Source organism: Balaenoptera musculus, chromosome 15, assembly GCF_009873245.2.
Source record: "Balaenoptera musculus isolate JJ_BM4_2016_0621 chromosome 15, mBalMus1.pri.v3, whole genome shotgun sequence".
Lineage (NCBI taxonomy): Eukaryota > Metazoa > Chordata > Mammalia > Artiodactyla > Balaenopteridae > Balaenoptera > Balaenoptera musculus.
Genome location: NC_045799.1, coordinates 65564970 through 65582948, shown reverse-complemented (window position 1 = coordinate 65582948; position 17979 = coordinate 65564970). Strand labels below are relative to the sequence as shown.

At 39.0% G+C, this 17979-nt stretch overlaps 1 protein-coding gene across 3 annotated transcripts in view; it reads left to right on the top strand.

Annotated features, from left to right (window-relative positions):
* The window catches only part of LOC118880836 (acyl-coenzyme A synthetase ACSM1, mitochondrial-like), a 60206-nt gene that overhangs the window by 32621 nt on the left and 9606 nt on the right, over positions 1-17979 (top strand). For all 3 annotated transcript variants that reach the window (XM_036824919.1, XM_036824918.1, XM_036824920.1), the window contains 3 exons: positions 741-864; positions 3061-3141; positions 3685-3786. In XM_036824919.1, coding sequence (XP_036680814.1) covers positions 741-864; positions 3061-3141; positions 3685-3786 — 307 coding nt within the window. The remainder of the gene's footprint in view (positions 1-740; positions 865-3060; positions 3142-3684; positions 3787-17979) is intronic.

Below are 17979 nucleotides of genomic sequence, written 5' to 3'. Positions count from 1 at the left end.
CACTTCTACCCATTTCCTTCAGGGAATCCATCATTATTTTGTGATGGTTTTTGTATTATTTATGGAAATCTTCATGGGGAAAATAGATGAGAGGATTTACATCACACAACGTACCTAGCAAACTACTGCAAATGTTCCCAGCAGACTTTTCTGTTCTCTCCCAAATTCCTGCTCTCAGGGCTGTTACTTGTGATCCTTCTTCCCTTCACTTACATGAAGCCCGGTCTTCCTTGATGTCCCGAGCAATTCATTTCCAACCCCTAATTTGTGTTCTCCAGCCAGAAACACAAAAGGCCTTCAGTTCACATAAGCCCACTCTTCCCAGAAGGCGGTACAGGTCTATTACCATTCTAGCATATCCTTGGGGTCTTATCCCTCAGCCCTTATGGTTTATACAAATATCCCTCTTAGCCACATAGAATGCTTAGAATGTGTTCCAAGCACACTTTTCTCCCTCTTGTTACATCAACATCCATATTCAATCCTGATCTCCCTGATTTAACCCATTAGCCTCACCACCACCACCACCTACCTCTGCCAGATGAGTTAACAGGTACCAACAGGAAGTGACTTCCACTTGGACTTGACCATCAGTAAAATGCCCAGAAGGCAAGTAAGAAAGCGAAGAAGCAGAAGGGTGAATGATCCAGATGACAATGCTCTGAGCTCTCCCTGGGCCTGGGGCAGAGCGCCCAAGCCCAATCTGCGGAGGCCCTGTTGACACCTTGCCTTCCCCTCAGCCTCAGGTTCCCCACCCTGGAGCACTGCTGTACTGGTGGGGAGGCCCTGCTGCCCGAGGAGCAAGAGCTGTGGAGAAGACAGACAGGCATTCTGCTCTACCAGGCCTACGGACAGTCAGAGACGGTAGGTGATTGGTCCCTCTGGGCCAGTCAGGATGTGCTCGTCCACGGAGCCCAGCAGATGGGCTGAATTCTGCTATGAGTGTGTGCAGAGGCCCCACTGTGCACGCAGCGTTGCTCAAAGCCAATGGGAGGTTCTAGAGCTCTAGGCTAATTTGTCCCAAATCAATTTGCAGAAAAGACAATTGCAGCTCATCAACTTGTCAAAAGTCCAATGTGCTGAAAACTATTGGACAAAAACTTAGAAAGGGGTCTAAGGACATGTTGCCACTGTACCTGTGAGAATTAGTTTACGGGAGCCCAGGACGGACACTGGCATAGAAGGCACTCTCCAGGAGCATGGAAGCCACCACTGCAAGTCCTGTCCACTTCACCGTCCCTTCCTAGGCAGCAACCACAGGAGCAGGCAGGAGCTGGCCCCGGAAGTTCACTAGTTCATTTCTGGGTGTTTATGAGGAGAGCACACAGCTTTGATTGTGAGACACTAGCAGGAGGAGAGATCTTCTATATACACACTACACACACACACACACACACACACACACACACACACACATACACATACACACAGTGTGATCCCAAAGAGGATCACTGACCAGTCAAGTGGGCAGGGCATTCAAAGAATAATGCATGTCTTGAATCTCAAGGACTTTATCCATGATAGTGTGGGCAGGTATCCCTCTTCTAACACATTCTTAATCCATTTCCGATGCTGGGCAGAGCCACTTTCTCCTACCTCCCTATCATCCCTTTAGCTGACAGAGGAATGACTGTCATCTCAGAGCCTGTAGCAAAATAGCTGTTTTAGTCCCAACTGACATACTTGTCTGACATTATTTTGCAAAAGTAAATAAATAAATAAATAATCAGTTACTGGGTCTGCTTCCAGGCTTGAGAAATGTTAAGACTCTAGGACTGTCCTTGCTGGTTCACAGTTTGCATTCAGACAAGAAGGGTGAGGTTACAACTATGCACTATACCCATGATGCCAGTCCCTTTGCATCAACTATTCATAACAAGAAAACACTCCCCGATACCCGGATGGTGCTTTATTTCTCCAAACATTTTCACACCTATCCACTCATCTCTGCAACATTTTCCACATGCCTAGAGTGTGAGCAGCGACATTGCAGAGGGGAAAGTACTTCCTCTCTCAGGAGCTCAGACCCCAGTTCAGATCTCAGCCTTGCCAGTTATAGGCTTCGAGACTATCAGCATATCACTGAATCTTGCAGAGTCTAGCTTCCCCATCTCCAAAATGGAAATATAATGCCAATCTTGCCAGGTTATGATAAGGTAAATGAAAGAAAGTATACAAAGCTCTGGGCACAGTGTCTAACCCCTATTGCATTTATGGTTGTCACGGTTGTTTTTAGGTAGGTATTGTGTTTAGATGCTGGGGGTGCAGAGATGGATGGGACAATCTCTATTCTCATTATCTACTGAGGGAAACAGACAAGCAGCAATACAAGTGTAGGGAAAAATACCACAGAAAGAGAATCTCCCAACTTCCTTTTATTAGGGCCTGAATGATAGCTAGTAGCAGTTGTTTATTGAATACTTGGTGTGTGCCTGGCACACACTCACAAGCACTCTAAGCGATAATGTTATAATTACCCCCCTTTGACAGAGGAGGAGATCAAGGGGGATTACTTGGTACATAGCTAGTGAGCGGTGGAGTCAAGATTCAAACCTTGGTCTCTCTGTGTGTAAAGCGCTTAACTTTAGGAAGAATGATAATTTAGAGAACCATAAAGAAGGAATAAGGTTCATCAGGAAGACATAGGGGGTAGGGGAACAGCGTGAACAATCTGAATAATCTCAACACAGCTCTGAGAAGCAGTTGAGGCAGCTACAAGTAAATGTTTGTTAAATATACTCATGGCCCTCCCCGGCAAATGGACACATGTCTGGCATACAGTGGGCACTCCACACCCTATGTTACATGCCCACAGCTCTGGGCTCACTCCTCTGCTTCTTCTTGGCCTCTCCCACTGGACTGTGTAGCCCCAGCACCGGGCTCAGGCCCAGCCCATGTCAGGTGCAGTGAATGTCTGCTGACTAGAGTTGGGTCTATGCCTTCTAGCTTCGCCACGAGGGCTCTTTGCACAGCATCAAATGACATCTGTGAGCAAGGATGCTGTGTTTTTGTGATAAGCCTGGACGCTTGGCCAACCCCAGTTCTCTTCTTTGCGAACAGGGAACAACTTGTGGCACTCTCCGGGGGATGAAGATCAAGCCGGGTTCCATGGGGAAGGCCATCCCACCCTACGACATTCAGGTCTGCTGGTAAAGACATTGGCAGAGAGCAGTTAGTGCTCGGCTATGGTGGGACCATTGTGTGACACGAGGTGACAGAACGAGTCATGCCTCCCGGTTGTCCTTCGTCTTCTCCGCCTACTTTTCCTCCAGTTTCCTGGCGAGGTTTCAGTTGAGACCTGCAATGTCCTGGGCATGAGTGCAGCTTGCCAGGACAGCCAGAGGCCTCATGCACCGAGCCTGGGAAAGAGTACTTGCAGTAGCTCAGGCGGCTCTCTCCACTGCTGGTGCTTTTAGTTTTTCCTGATCCGTGTTTTCTAGCTTGAAGACATATTTGTGATGTCTATATATGCATGAAACACATAGACCCATGGCTTGGGTTTCACCATTTGCTGATTTCAAAGCCTTTTGACAGTTTTATTCTATTTTCTGACAGGGCTCCTCTACCACAACCCCCTCCCCCAATTACCCCCACTGTGTCACATGAATGAGCCAGGCAGTGTTTGGGTGGGGCAGGAGTACTGGGGATCCCTGCAGGGTGGGATTCACAGGTCTCTTGCTCCAGATCATTGATGACAAGGGCAACATCCTGCCGCCCAACACTGAAGGAAACATTGGCATCAGGATCAAGCCCACCAGACCCATAGGCGTCTTCATGTACTATGAGGTAAGGACACACCATCTGCCCCCATACAGGCCCAAGAATCCTTGCAGGGAGCTGTGTGGGTCTGTAAAGGACTGGACTCAACTCTGCATCCTGAGACTTCTTCCTTCTTCCTTTATTCACTCCAAGTCAATTAAACCTGTTCTAGTTAATCTCAAAGCTCATAGTGTGTTCCCACATCCCTTTCTGTCATAACCCATCTGGCACTTATAGGCTGACTGTTGGGGTAGAAAACAGCCTGGCTTCAGAACCACCAGACTTGGGGTGCAGTGATCTCTTGTGGTTAAGAATGCTGGCTTTGACTCGGTTCACATCATACCACCCCACTTACCAACAGGGTGCAAACAAATCTATTCATCTCGCTGAGCCTCCAGGGGCGCTATTATCCCCACTTTAAAGAGGAAGAAACTGCAGATTGGAAGCTTTACGTGTCTTTCCCATGTCAAATAAATGGCAGGTCTAGGATTCAAAGTGGTGTGTTTTGGACCCCAAACTCTAAATGAGAAATCCAGGGACTACAGAAACCTACCATAGACTATAAGGAAACCTGCTGTAACTCTTCATCAGACAATCCTAGCTAGCAGTGGCCACTAAGAGGAAATCCTCAGCTTCCAAGATGGACTGTAGAAGGGTAGACAGACCCGGAAATTGACCTCAGACTCCATCTCCTTTCTACAAAGTCCCAGCCACTGGTGTCACTGTTGTGCTCACACTATGGCCTTGGGTGGGTGGGTGGGGTCCTGTCCCTCTGGGGTACTATTGTCCAGAAGCAATCATGCAAGCCTTAGCCTTAATTCTCAGTAGCACAGTTTAAAGGTTGGATAAAAGGGAAAATGAACACAGAGTAACAGGTGTATCGAGCAGCAGTTCTTAATACTGCCTGCACGTTAGAATCATTTGAGGGAATTTTTTTTTTTAATACTTGGATCCAACCACAGAGATTCTGGTTAAATTGAACTGGGGTGGTCCAAAGCCATGACTTAAAAAAATTGTACATATTTTATTTTGCAAGGATGTCGTCACATATGGGCACACTGATTTCTTTCATTTCACACATTCTCATGGCAATGAGACGTGTCACTCTTCCACTGAGATTTGTTGGCTTATATTCTGTTCTTTTATTTTCTTTTTATTGAGGCATATATATATATATATAAAATATAAAATTTACCCCTTTCACTATTCCTGAGCATACAATTCAGTAGCATTGAGTAAAATTTACAATATTGCACAACCATCACCGCTATGCATCTGCAGAAAATTTTCACCATCCCCAGAAGAAATTCTGTTCCCACTAAACAATAGTTCCCTAGTCCCCATCTCCCCAGCATTTGGTAACCTCTAATGGTAATTTTTGTCTTTAAGAACTTGCCTATTTTAGTTACCTCATATAAGTGGAATCATACAACATTTGCCCTTTTGTGTCTGGCTTATTTCACTTAACACAATGTTTTCAAGGTTCATCCATGTTTTAGCAAACTGTCATCTTTTTGAGACTGAATAATATTCCATTGTATGTATATACCAAGTTTTTTATATTCATTAAACTCTTGATGGACATTGGGTTGTTTCCACCTTTTGGCCTTTATGAATAATGCTGCTATGAACACTGTGCAGGTAACTGTTTAGGTCCCTGCTTTCCCTTCTTTTGGTTATATGCCCAGAAATGGAATCGCTAGATCATATGGTAATTCTGTTTAACTTTTTGAGGAATTGCCATACATGTTTTCCACATGCACAAGTGTTTTCATTTCTCCATATCCTTACATACACTTGCTATTTTCAGTTTATTTTTAATAATGGCCATTCTAATGGGTTTGAAGTGGTAACTCATTGTGGTTTTGATTGACATTTCTCTAATGACTAGCATCTTTTCATGTTCTTATTGGCCATTTGTATATCTTCAGAGAATTGTCTATTCAAGTTCTTTGCCCATGTTTAATAGGGTTGTTCATTTTTCTATAGTTGTTGTTTCTAAGTTGTAAGAGTTCTTTATGTAGTCTGGATATTAATACCTTATCAGATATGCAAATTATATGCTTTGCAAATATTTTCTCCCATTCAGTGGGTTGTCTTTTCACTTTCTTGATAGTATCCTATGACATACAAAGTTTTTAAATTCGGTGAAGAATATTTTATCTATTCAATACTTTTTCTTTTATTTCCTGTGCTTTTGGTGTCATATTCAATAAATCACTGTGAAATCCAAGGCAAGATTTTCCTCTGTGTTTTCTTCCAAGAGTTTCATAAGCTCAGCTCTTACATTTAAGTTTTTGATCCATTTTGAATTAATTTTTGTGTATGATATAAGGTAACTTCATTCTTTTGCATGTGGACATCCAAGTTTCCGAGCACCATTTGTTAAAAAGACTCTCTTTCCCACTAAAGGGTCTAGGCACCCTTGCCTAAAATCAATTGACAGTATATGTGAGGGTTACTTTTTGGGTTCTCTATGCTATTCCAGTGGTCTGTATGTCTCTTTTTATGAACGTATCAGATTGTTTTGATTGCTATAGCTTTGAAGTAAGTTTCTGAAATCAGGAGTGTAAGTCCTCCAACTTTTTTCTCCTTTCTAAAGGTTGAGTTTGCATTTTGGGATCCCTTGAGATTTTATGTGAATTTTAGGATGGGTTTTTCTACGTCTGCAAAAAAACACCATTGAAATTTTGGTAGGGATTGCACTGAATCTGTAGATAATGTTGCGCAGCATTGTCACCTTAATATTGACTCAAATCAATGAATATGGGATGCTTTTCCATTTATTTATGTCTTCTTTCTCTTTTTCAGCAGTGATTTTTAATCTTCAGTGTACAAGTCTTTCACCTTCTATACTAAATTTATCCTTAGTATTGTATTCTTATTGATGTTTTCTTAATTTCCTTTTTGGATTGTTAATTGTTAAAGTATAGAACCGCACCTTAAGTTTTGTGCATTGATTTTCTTTCCTATAACTTTGCTGAATTCCTTTATTAGCTCTAACAATTTGTGTGTGTGTGAGAAAGTTTTTTAGGGTTTTGTACATGTAAGATCATGTTATCTGTGAACAGATCTAGTTTTAATTCTGTTTCATCTTGGTGCCTCATTTCTTTGTGCTGCCTAATTGATCTGGGTAAACTTCCAATACTTTGTTGAGTAGAAATGGTGAGATCAGGCTCTCCTGTCTTGTTCCTGATCTTAAGAGAAAATCTTTCAGTCTTTTACCAGTGAGAATGATGTTAGCTATGCTTTTTTTTTAATATATGGCCTTTGTCATGTTGAGGATGTTTCCTTCTATTACTAGTTTATTAAATAAACAAGTGTTTTTATCATGAAAGGGTACTGAATTTTGTTAAACGCTTTCTCTGCATCAACTGAATAGATATGTAGTCCCCCAGCCCCCACTTTCATTCTATTAGCATGGTTCATTACATTGATTGATTTTCATATGTTGAAGCAGGAATAAATCCCACTTGGACATGGTATATAATCCTTTTAATATGTTGCTGAAATCTGTTTGCTAATATTTTGCTGAGAATTTTGCCCTAATTATTCATAAGGGTCTGTAGTGTTCTTTTCTTGTAGTATCTTTGTCTGGATTTGGTGTCAGAGTAATGTTGACCTCATAGATTGAGTTAAGGAGTATGTCCCTCCTCTTCAGTTTTTTGGAAGAGCTTAAGAATAATTGGTATTAATTCTTCTTTAAATGTTCGGGAGAATTCACCAATGAAGCCATCAGGTCTGGGGCTTTCTTTTCAGGGTGGGAGGGATGAGAGGGTTGAAAACTGATTCAATCTCCTTACTAGTTATATAGTTCTATTGAGATTTTTTATTTCTTCATGATTCATTTTTGGTAGATTATGTGTTTCTAGAAATTTGCCTCTTTCATCTAGATTATCCAGTCTTTCAGTGTATAATTGTTCATAGTGTTCTCTTGTAAACTTTTCTTTTTTTGGAATGTAAAATTGCTAGTAATATCTCCTCTTGCATTTCTGATTTTAATAATTTGAATCATCTTTTTTCTTAATCAATATAGCTAAAAATTTGTCAATTTTTCATCTTATCAAAGAACCAAATTTTGGCTTTATTTGTTCTCTCTATTGTTTTCCTATTCTCTATTTTATTGTTCTTAGATCCAAACTTATTTCCTTCCTTTGCTAGCTTTGGATTAATTTGCTCTCCTCTTTCTTGTTACTTAAGGTGTTAAGTTATTGACGTGAGATTTTTTTTTCCTAATGTAGGTGTTTAAAATTCCTTTTCAGCACTGCTTTTGTTACAATCACAAGCTTTGGTATGTTGTAGTTTGGTTTTTATTTATCTCAATGTAATTTCCAATTTCCCCTGTGATTTCATTTTTGACTTATTGGTTGTTTAAGACTGTATTGCTTAATTTTCTACATATTTGTGAATTTCTCACTTTTCTTTCTGTTGTTAATTTTTCATTTCATTCTATGTGATCAGATAAGATACCTTGTATGATTTCTATCTTCTAAAATGTACTAATCTTTGTTTTGTGGCATATGATGTGGCCCATCCTTTAGAATGCTCCATGTACATTTGAGAAAAATGTGTGTTCTCTTGTTCTTAGGCAGGGTATTTTATATATCGGCCAGATCCAATTGGTGTGTAGTGTTAGTCAAGTCCTCCACTTGATTATTGACCTTCTTTCTGGTTGTTCTATCCATTAGTAAAAGTAATATATTGAACTCTCCAAGTGTTATTGTAGAACTGTATATTTCTCCCTTCCATTCCATCAATGTTTATTTTATATAATTTGGAGTTTTGATTTCTCCCTTTAATTCTGTCAGTGTTTGAGTCATATATTTTGGCACTATGCTGTTAGGTGCATATACGTTTCTGAATGTTATATAGTCTCAGTAAATTAATCTTTTTTTCAGTATATAATGTCCTTTTTTTGTTACTTGTACCAGTTTTCAACTTCAAGTTTATTTTTTCTGATATTATTATATAGCCACCCAGCTCTCTTTTGGCCCTTATTTGTAGGGAATATCTTTTTCCATCTTTTCAACCTACTTGTGTCTTTGAATCTGAAATGAGTCTCTTATAGACAGTGTAGAGTTGGATCATGTTTTATCAACTATTCTGCAAATCTCTGCCTTTGGATTGGAGAGTTTCATCCATTTACATTTAAAGTAATTATTGATAAGGAAAGACTTACATATGCCATTTTGCTATTCATCTTCTATATGTCTTAATGCTTTTTTGTCCCTCATTTCCTCCACTACTGCCTTCTTTTGTGTTTAGTTGATATTTTGTAGTGACACATTTTGCTTCTCTTCCAACTTCCTCTGGTTTATATTCCTTAGATATTTTCTTCATGGTTACTATGGGGATTACATATAACATCCTAAAATTATAACAATCTAATTTGTATTGATACCAAATTAACTTCAAGTACATACAAAAGCTCTACTTCTAAGCATTATGGTGGTGTGAGGCAATCCCTTTGTCTCTCTCCTTTAATCTACAACTAGTGAAACACCCGTAACTCAACACCGGTTCCTCTTCTCAACACACCAGGACACAAGAGAGATCTATACATCTGTAATCTGAAGGTGGGTGGGTTGGAACACATAAAGGAGGCAGAACCAGGACCCACGATACTGGCCTCCTGGCTATCATGGCTGAGCCACAGCCCCAGAGAATCCAGTAGCAGCAGCGAAGGTGATACACATGACTCTGGCTTCCAACTGCAGCAGTGCCCATGGCCACAGAGAACTGGGCAGCAGTAGAAGTGAGACCCATGACCCCAGTCCCTTCAGGCACAGGAGCACATGAAACTCCAGACCCCTGCTTGTGGTGGTGGGGCCCATGAACTTGACAACCCCTGGCCCCAGCTTCTACCCCTCCCTCCAACTTCCCCCACTGGGGCAGCAGTGGCTGCAACCTAGGCAACCCCAGACACAGTGGAAGCTTCTGCTATACCAGTGTTCCTGGTGGTGATGCCAGCAACAGAAGTGACACCAGCAACAGCAAGGCACCAGTGACCCCAGGGGCACAAGAAGCAATTATGAGGGCATGGGGCCACACCTTGCACAGAGACAATGGAAGATGGAAAGTGCAGATCCTCAAATACCACAAGAGGCAGCTCTGGAAAGACAAACCAAAAACTTGTGCTATAGTGCCACCTACTTAAAAACAAAGGAAACACCTCTAGTTACAAATTGTTGGTTTGTTAGAAACAAAGTAAGCAAAACTTTATGTATTAAGAAAGGTGTTGGACACTTCAAATGCACTGGCACAGGAACATTTCATCAAGCACCATGAAAAATGATAGCAATGGAGTATCCCAAAAAGAAAATGACAATTCTCCAGAAACCAAACTGAAAATCACAGAAGATCGTGCTTTAACTGATGGAGAATTCAATATAGCTATCATGAAGAAACTCAATGAGCTACAAGAAAACTCAGAAAAGCAATTCAATGAGCTCAGGAATAAAGCTGATGAACAGAGGAATACTTCACAAAAGAGATTGGTTACCCTAAAAAAGAAACAAATTCTGGAGCTGAAGAACTCTATAAAATGAGATAAAGAATGTACTAGAAACCATTAGAAATAGAGCAGACCATATGGAAAGGAGAATTAGCTCAAAGATAGAAATCTAGAAATGCTTCAGGTAGGAGAGAGAAATAAGGCTTTTTTAAAATGAAGAAACTCATCAGACTCCATTAGAAAGGCAGCATAAAATAATGGGCATTACAGAAGGAGGAGAGAAGATGAGATCAGAGAGCATATAAATAAATAAGAAATAATAGCTGAGAACTCCCCAAACCAGGAGAAGAAACTGGATATATGACTCCACAAGCTAATAGAACACCTAATCATCTCAATGCAAACAGACCTTCTCCAAAGCACATTATATTAAGCTATCAAAATAAATTATAAAAAAAAAGAATTTTAAAGGCAGTGAGGAAAAAAAGACATTATCCTGCAAAGGTACCCACATTAGCCTATCAGCAGATTTCTCAGCAGAAACTCTACAGGCCAGGAGAGACTGAAATGACATATTCAAATTGTTGAAAGATAAAAACTGTCAGCCAAGACTATTCTAACCAGCAAAGTTATCCTTCAGGTATGAAGGAGAAATAAAGGTTTCCCCTGACAAACAAAAGCTGAGGAAGTTCATTGCCACTAAACCTGCATTACAAGAAATGTTGAAAGGAGCTCTTCTACCAAAGTGAAAAGACAAAAGCACACAAAACTTTGAGAAAAGAGATAGAATCAGAAAATTGCAACTCTATATAAGTTGTTAAACAATTATAGCATAAAAGGGGGGAAAGCAGTAAAAATAACTAAGGTACTTCAATCTGGTAACAAACTTACAGTATAAAAGAAGATAATTTGAGACACACACACACACACAAAATATAAAAGGGGAACAGGAAAATGATGGAACCTGCATAGGCAAATGAGATAAGATGTTATCTACAGAAAAAGGGCTATTTTATTTATGAGACATTTTATACAAACCTCATGGTAACCACAAAACAAAACATAAAAAAAGAATAAGCTGAGAAAAACAACATAGAAAACCACCAAACTAAAATGGCAGAAAGAAACACAAGAAAAAAAGAAAACAAAACAAAACCCCCAAAAACCCAAAAACAAACAAACAACAACAAAAAAGTGGCAATGCAGAGCAACCAGAAAACAAAAGATAAAATGGCAGAACTAAGTCCTCATATATCATCAGTGATCACCCTAAATGCCAATGGATTAAAGTCACCAATCAAAAGAGACACAGTGGCTGGATGGATTAAAAAACAAGATCCAACTATATTCTGCCTCCAGGAGACTCATCTCAGTTCCAAAAACAAAATAGACTCTGAGTGAAGGGATGCGAGATGATACTCCAAGCAAAGGGCAGCCAAAACAAGTGGGTGTAGCTATATTCATAACAGACAAAATAGACTTCAAGCCAAGAAAGGTAAGAAGAGCAAAAGATGAACATTACATAATAATAAAGGAGAGAATCCTTCAAGAATATACGATATTTATTAGCATATATACAGTCAACCCTCCAGATCTGCAGGTTTTACATCCACTGATTCAACTAACTGCAGATCAAAAAAAATTCAGAACACAATTCCAGAGAGAAGCAAAAAGCAAATCTAAATTTGTTGCGTGCCAGCAACTATTTGCATAGCATTTACATTGTGTTAGATATTATAAGTAATCTAGAGATGATATAAACTTTACAGAAAAGTGTTTGTACATTATATGCAAATTATAAGAGACTTGAACATCCTCAAATTTTGGTATCTGCAGGGGTTCCTGGAACCAACGACTGTATACACCTAACCTAGGAGCACCAAAATATATAAAGCGATTATTAACAGACCTAAAGGGAGAAATTGATGGCAGCACAATAATAGTAGGGGACTTTAACACTCCACTTACATTAATGGATAGATCATTTAGACAAAAAGTCAACAAGGAAACATTGGCCTTAAATAAAACATTAGACCAAATGGACTGAATAGATTTATATAGAACATTCTGTGCAAAAGCAGCAGACTACACATTCTTCTCAAGTGCACATGGAACATTCTCAAGGTTAGGCCATGTGTTTGGACACAAAATAAGTCTCAATAAATTTAAGAAGACTGAAATCCTTTCAAGCATCTTTTCTGAATATAATGGTATGAAACTAAAAATCAACTACAAGAAGAAAGCTAGAAAAGTCACAGATATATGGAGACTAAGCAACATGGTACTGAACAACTACTGTGTCAATGGAGAAATTAAAGGAAAAAATTTAAAATACCTTAAGACAAATAAAAATAAAAGTATAACACACCAAAATCTGTGGGTTGCAGCAAAAGTGGGACTAAGAGGGAAGTTTATAGTGATACAGGCCTACGTCAAGAAACAAAAAAAGTCTCAAACAATTTAACCTTACACTTAAAGGAGCTAGAAAAAGAACAGGTGAAGGCCAAAGTCAGTAGAAGGAAGGAAATACTAAAAATCAGAGCAGAAACAAATGCAATAGAGACTTCAAAGACAATAAAAAAGATCAATGAAAGAAAGAGCTGGTTCTTTGAAAAGATAAACAAAATTGACAAACCTGTAGCTCAACTCACAGAAAAAAAGAGAGAAGGTACTGATAAATAAAATAAAAAACAAAAGAGGTGTAATAACAATGGATACTACAGAAATACAAAAGATTGTGAGAATATTATGAACCAAAAATGGACAACCTAGAATAAATGGAAACATTGTTAGAATCATGCAACCTTCTAAGATTGAATCATGAAGAAATAGAAAATCTGGATAGACTGATCAACATTAAGCAGATTGAAACAGTAATTGAAAACCTCCCAGAAAGCCAGATGGCTGCACTGGTGAATTCTACCAAACATTCAAAGAAGATTTAATACCTATCATATTCAAACTATTCCAAAAAATTGAAGAGGAAGGACTGTTCCCTAACTCATTTTACAAGGCCAACATTAGACTGATACCAAACCAGACAAGGATAACACACACGAAAAAGAAAATTGCAAGCCAATATCTCTGATGAACATAGAAGCAAAAGTTATCAACAAAATATTAGCAAACCTAATACAACAATACATTAAAAGGATTATACGCCATGATGGAGTGGGACTTATTACAGGGATCCAAGGATGGCTCAATATAGGCAAATCAAGCAACGTGATACACCACATTAACAAAACAAAGAATAAAAATCATATGATTATCTCTACAGTTGCAGAAAAATCATTTGACAATGTTTAACATCCATTTATGATTAAAAATAACTCTCAATAAAGTGGGTATGGAAGGAATATACCTCAACATAATAAAGCCCATTTATGACAAACCCACAACTAAAACCATACTCAACAGTGAGACACTGAAAGCCATCCCTCTAAAATCAGGAACAAGACGAGGATGAGCATCCTTGCCCCTCTTATTCAACATAGTATTGGAAGTTCTAACCACAGCAGTTAGGCAAGAAAAAGAAATAAAAGGCATCCAAATTGGAAAGGTGACAAAGTTTGCTTGTCACCTTATTTGCAGATGACATGATTTTATATGTAGAAAACCCTAAAGACTCCACCAAAAACTATTGCAACTAATAAATGAAAAGAGGAAAGTTGCAGGGTACAAAATCAGTATACAAAAATCTGTTGCATTTATATACAATAACAATGAACTAGCAGAAGAATACATTAAGAAAAAAATCCCATTTACAATCACAACAAATAGAATAAAATCCTTAGGAATAAATTTAACTAAGGAGGTGGAAGACCTGTACACTAAAAACTATAAGACATTGTTGAAAGAAATTGAAGAAGAAGCAAAGAAATGGAAAACTAGTTCATGCTCATGCATTGAAAGGATTAACATTGTTAAAATGTTCATTTTACCTAAAGTAATCTGCAGATTCAGTGCAATCCATATCAAAATCGCAATAACATTTTTCACAGAAATAGAACAAAAAATTCTAAATTTGTCGGGAACCACAAAAGACCCCAAGTAGCCAAAGCAATCCTGACTGAGAAAACAGAACAAAGTGGGAGGTATCACACTTGCTGATTTCAAATCATACTACAAAGTTATACTATTCAAAATAACTTGGCAGAAAAACAGACACATAGATCAATGGAAATAGTTGAGAGCCCAGAAATAAACTCACACATATATGCACAACAAATTTATGACAAGGGAGCCAGGAATCTACAATGGAGTAAAGAAAGTCTCTTTAATAAATGGTGTTGGGAAAGCTGGACAGCCACACACAAAAGAGTGAAACTAGACCACTATCTTACATCATACACAAAAATTAACTCAAAATGGATTAAACACTTGAATGTAAGACCTAAAACCATAAAACTCCTAGAAGAAAACATAGACAGTGTGCTCTTTGACATTGGTCTTAGCAATATATTTTTGGCTATGTCTCCTCGGGCAAGGGCACCAAAAACAAAAGTAAACAAATGGGACTACACCAAACTAAAAAGCTTCTGCACAGCAAAGGAAACCATCAACAAAACAGAGAAGGACAAATACCTGTGATTTCACTCATATGTGGAATATTAAAAAAACAAACAAACAAAACAAAAGCAAATGTGTAGGTATGGAGAACATATTAATGGTTATCAGAGAGGATGAGGGTTGGAGGGCAAAGTGGGTAAAGAGGGTCAATTGTATGGTGAAAGATGGAAACTAGAGTTTTGGTGGTGAGCATGCTGTAGTGTATAAAGAAGTCAAATTATAATGTATGTGTGAAACATATGATGTTATAAACCAATGCTACCTCATTAAAAACATGTAAGCAGTAAAAGAAACAAAAACAAGAAACTCTACTTCTATAGAGCTTTGTCCCCTCTTTCTGATACTGACACCATAAATTATATCTTTGTACACTGTGTACCCAAAAATATAGACTTAGAATTATTTTCTATAAATTTTTTTAAAAACTATAGAAAATTAAAAGTGGAGTCACAAATCAAAATTACAGTAATATTGGCTTTTACATTTGCCCACACACTTACCTTTTCCGAAGATATCTTTATATGGATTTGACACATCTAGAGTCTTTTCATTTTAACCTGTAGGAATCCTTTACCATATCTGCTAGGGCAGGTCTAGTGGTAATGAACTCCCTCAGCTTTTTTCTGAAAATATCTTAATTTCTCCCTCATTTTTAAGTCAGTATTTTTTTTTCTTTTAATAATTTTTTTAAATTAATTTATTTATTTATGGCTGTGTTGGGTCTTCGTTTCTGTGCGAGGGCTTTCTCTAGTTGTGGCAAGCGGGGACCACTCTTCATCGCGGTACACGGGCCTCTCACTATCGCAGCCTCTTTTGTTGCGGAGCACAGGCTCCAGACGCGCAGACTCAGTAGTTGTGGCTCACGGGCCCAGTTGCTCCGCGGCATGTGGGATCTTCCCAGACCAGGGCTCGAACCCGTGTCCCCTGCATTGGCAGGCAGATTCTCAACCACTGTGCCACCAGGGAATCCCTCTCCCTCATTTTTAAGGAGCGTTTTGAAGGCAGGATAGAGAAGTCTTGATTGACAGTTTTTTTCTTTCAATACTTTAAATATGTAATCCCACCACCTCTGGCCTTCAAGGTTTCCTATGAGAATCAGCTGATAATCTTACTGAGGATCCTTGTATGTGATGAGTCACTTCTCTTGCTGTTTTCAAGATTCTATTTGGCTTCCAGTATTTTGATTTTTATGTATCCTGGTGTGGGTCTCTTGGGATTATCTTATTGGATTTCTTTGAACTTCTTGTATTTGTAAATTAATGTGTTTCATTACGTTTGAGAAGATTTTGCCCCTTATATCTTCAAATAATATTCCTGTCCCTTTCTCTGTTTCATTTCCTTCTCTCATAATGCACATGTTTGTCTGCTTGATGGTGTCATGCAAGCCCATTAGGCTCTGTTTGCTTTTCTTCATTTTTTTCCTGTTTGCTCCTCAGACCCAATAATTTCTATTGTTCTGTCTTCAACTCTCTGATTCTTTCTTATTCCTGTTTTAAACGGCTGCCAAACACTTCAGTGACTTTTTTGTTTTAGTTATTGCACTTTTCTAGAACGTCTGTTTGGTGCCTTTACATAAATTCCATCTCTTTGTTGATATTCTAATTTTGTCCACATGTTATTTTTCTGACTTCTTATAGTGCTTTGTCCATTTCTTCCTTTACCTCTGTGACCACATTTAACAAACTTGATTTAAACTGTTTGTCTAGTAAGTCTTATGTCTGGGCTTCCTCAGAGATGGGTTCTGTCAATTAATTTCATTCCTTTGAATGAGGCATGATTTTTTAAAAATATTTATTTATTTTATTTATTTATTTTCTACTTTTGGCTGTGTCGGTTCTTAGTTGCGACACACAGGAACTTTGTTGCGGCATGCGGGATCTTTTGTTGCAGCGTGTGGGCTTCTCTCTAGTTGTGGCATGTGGATTTTCTCTCTCTAGTTGTGGCGCACAGGCTCCAGAGTGTGTGGGCTCTGTAGTTTGCAGCATGCGTGCTGCCTAGTTGAGGCAAATGTGCTCAGTAGTTGTGGCGCGCAGGCTTAGTTGCCCCACGGCATGTGGGATCTTAGTTCCCTGACCAAGGATCGAACCCATTTCCCCTGCATTGGAAGGTGGATTCTTTACTACTGGACCACCAGGGAAGTCCTGAGGCATGATTTCTGTTTCATTGCATGTCTTGTAATTTTTAGTTGAATATTGGGCCTCTCACTATTACAATGTGGTAACTCAGGAAATCAGATTCTCCTGCTTCCCTGGGGGTTGGGGTTGCTGGGATTTTGTTGTTGTTATTGTTTTGTTTTGTTGACCGTTAAACCTATAATAGTATGTTTGTTTTGAGACGTTTCCAAACTCTTCTTGCAAAGACAATTATTTGCCATGTGTGATCACACTGAAGTTTCTGATCATTTAGCTCATGTTCAGCTTATGCGTTTAATGTTGTCCCAGAGGTCTCTGAGACTGTCCTCAGTTCTTTTCGTTCTTTTTTCTTTATTCAGCTCTGCAGTAGTTATTTCCACTATTTTATCTTCCAGGTCACTTATCCATTCTTCTGCCTCAGTTATTCTGCTATTAATCCCTTCTAGAGTATTTTTAATTTCATTTATTGTGTTGTTCATCGTTGCTTGTTTCCTCTTTAGTTCTTCTAGGTTCTTGTTAAATGTTTCTTGCATTTTGTCTATTCTATTTCCAAGATTTTGGATCATCTTTACTATCATTATTCTGAATTCTTTTTCAGGTAGACTGCCTATTTCCTCTTCATTTGTTAGGTCTGGTGTGTTTTTACCTTGCTCCTTCATCTGCTGTGTGTTTTTCTGTCTTCTCATTTTCCTTAACTTACTGTGTTTGGGGTCTCCTTTTCACAGGCTGCAGGTTCATAGTTCCTGTTGTTTTTGGTGTCTGTCCCCAGTGGCTAAGGTTGGTTCAGTGGATTGTGTAGGCTTCCTGGTGGAGGGGACTAGTGCCTGTGTTCTGGTGGATGAGGCTGGATCTTGTCTTTCTGGTGGGCAGGTCCACGTCTGGTGGTGTGTTTTGGGGTGTCTGTGGCCTTATTATGATTTTAGGCAGCCTCTCTGCTAATGGATGGGGCTGCATTCCTGTCTTGCTAGTTGTTTGGCATAGGGTGTCCAGCACTGTAGCTTGCTGGTTGTTGAGTGAAGCTGGGTCTTGGTGTTGAGATGGAGATCTCTGGGAGATTTTTGC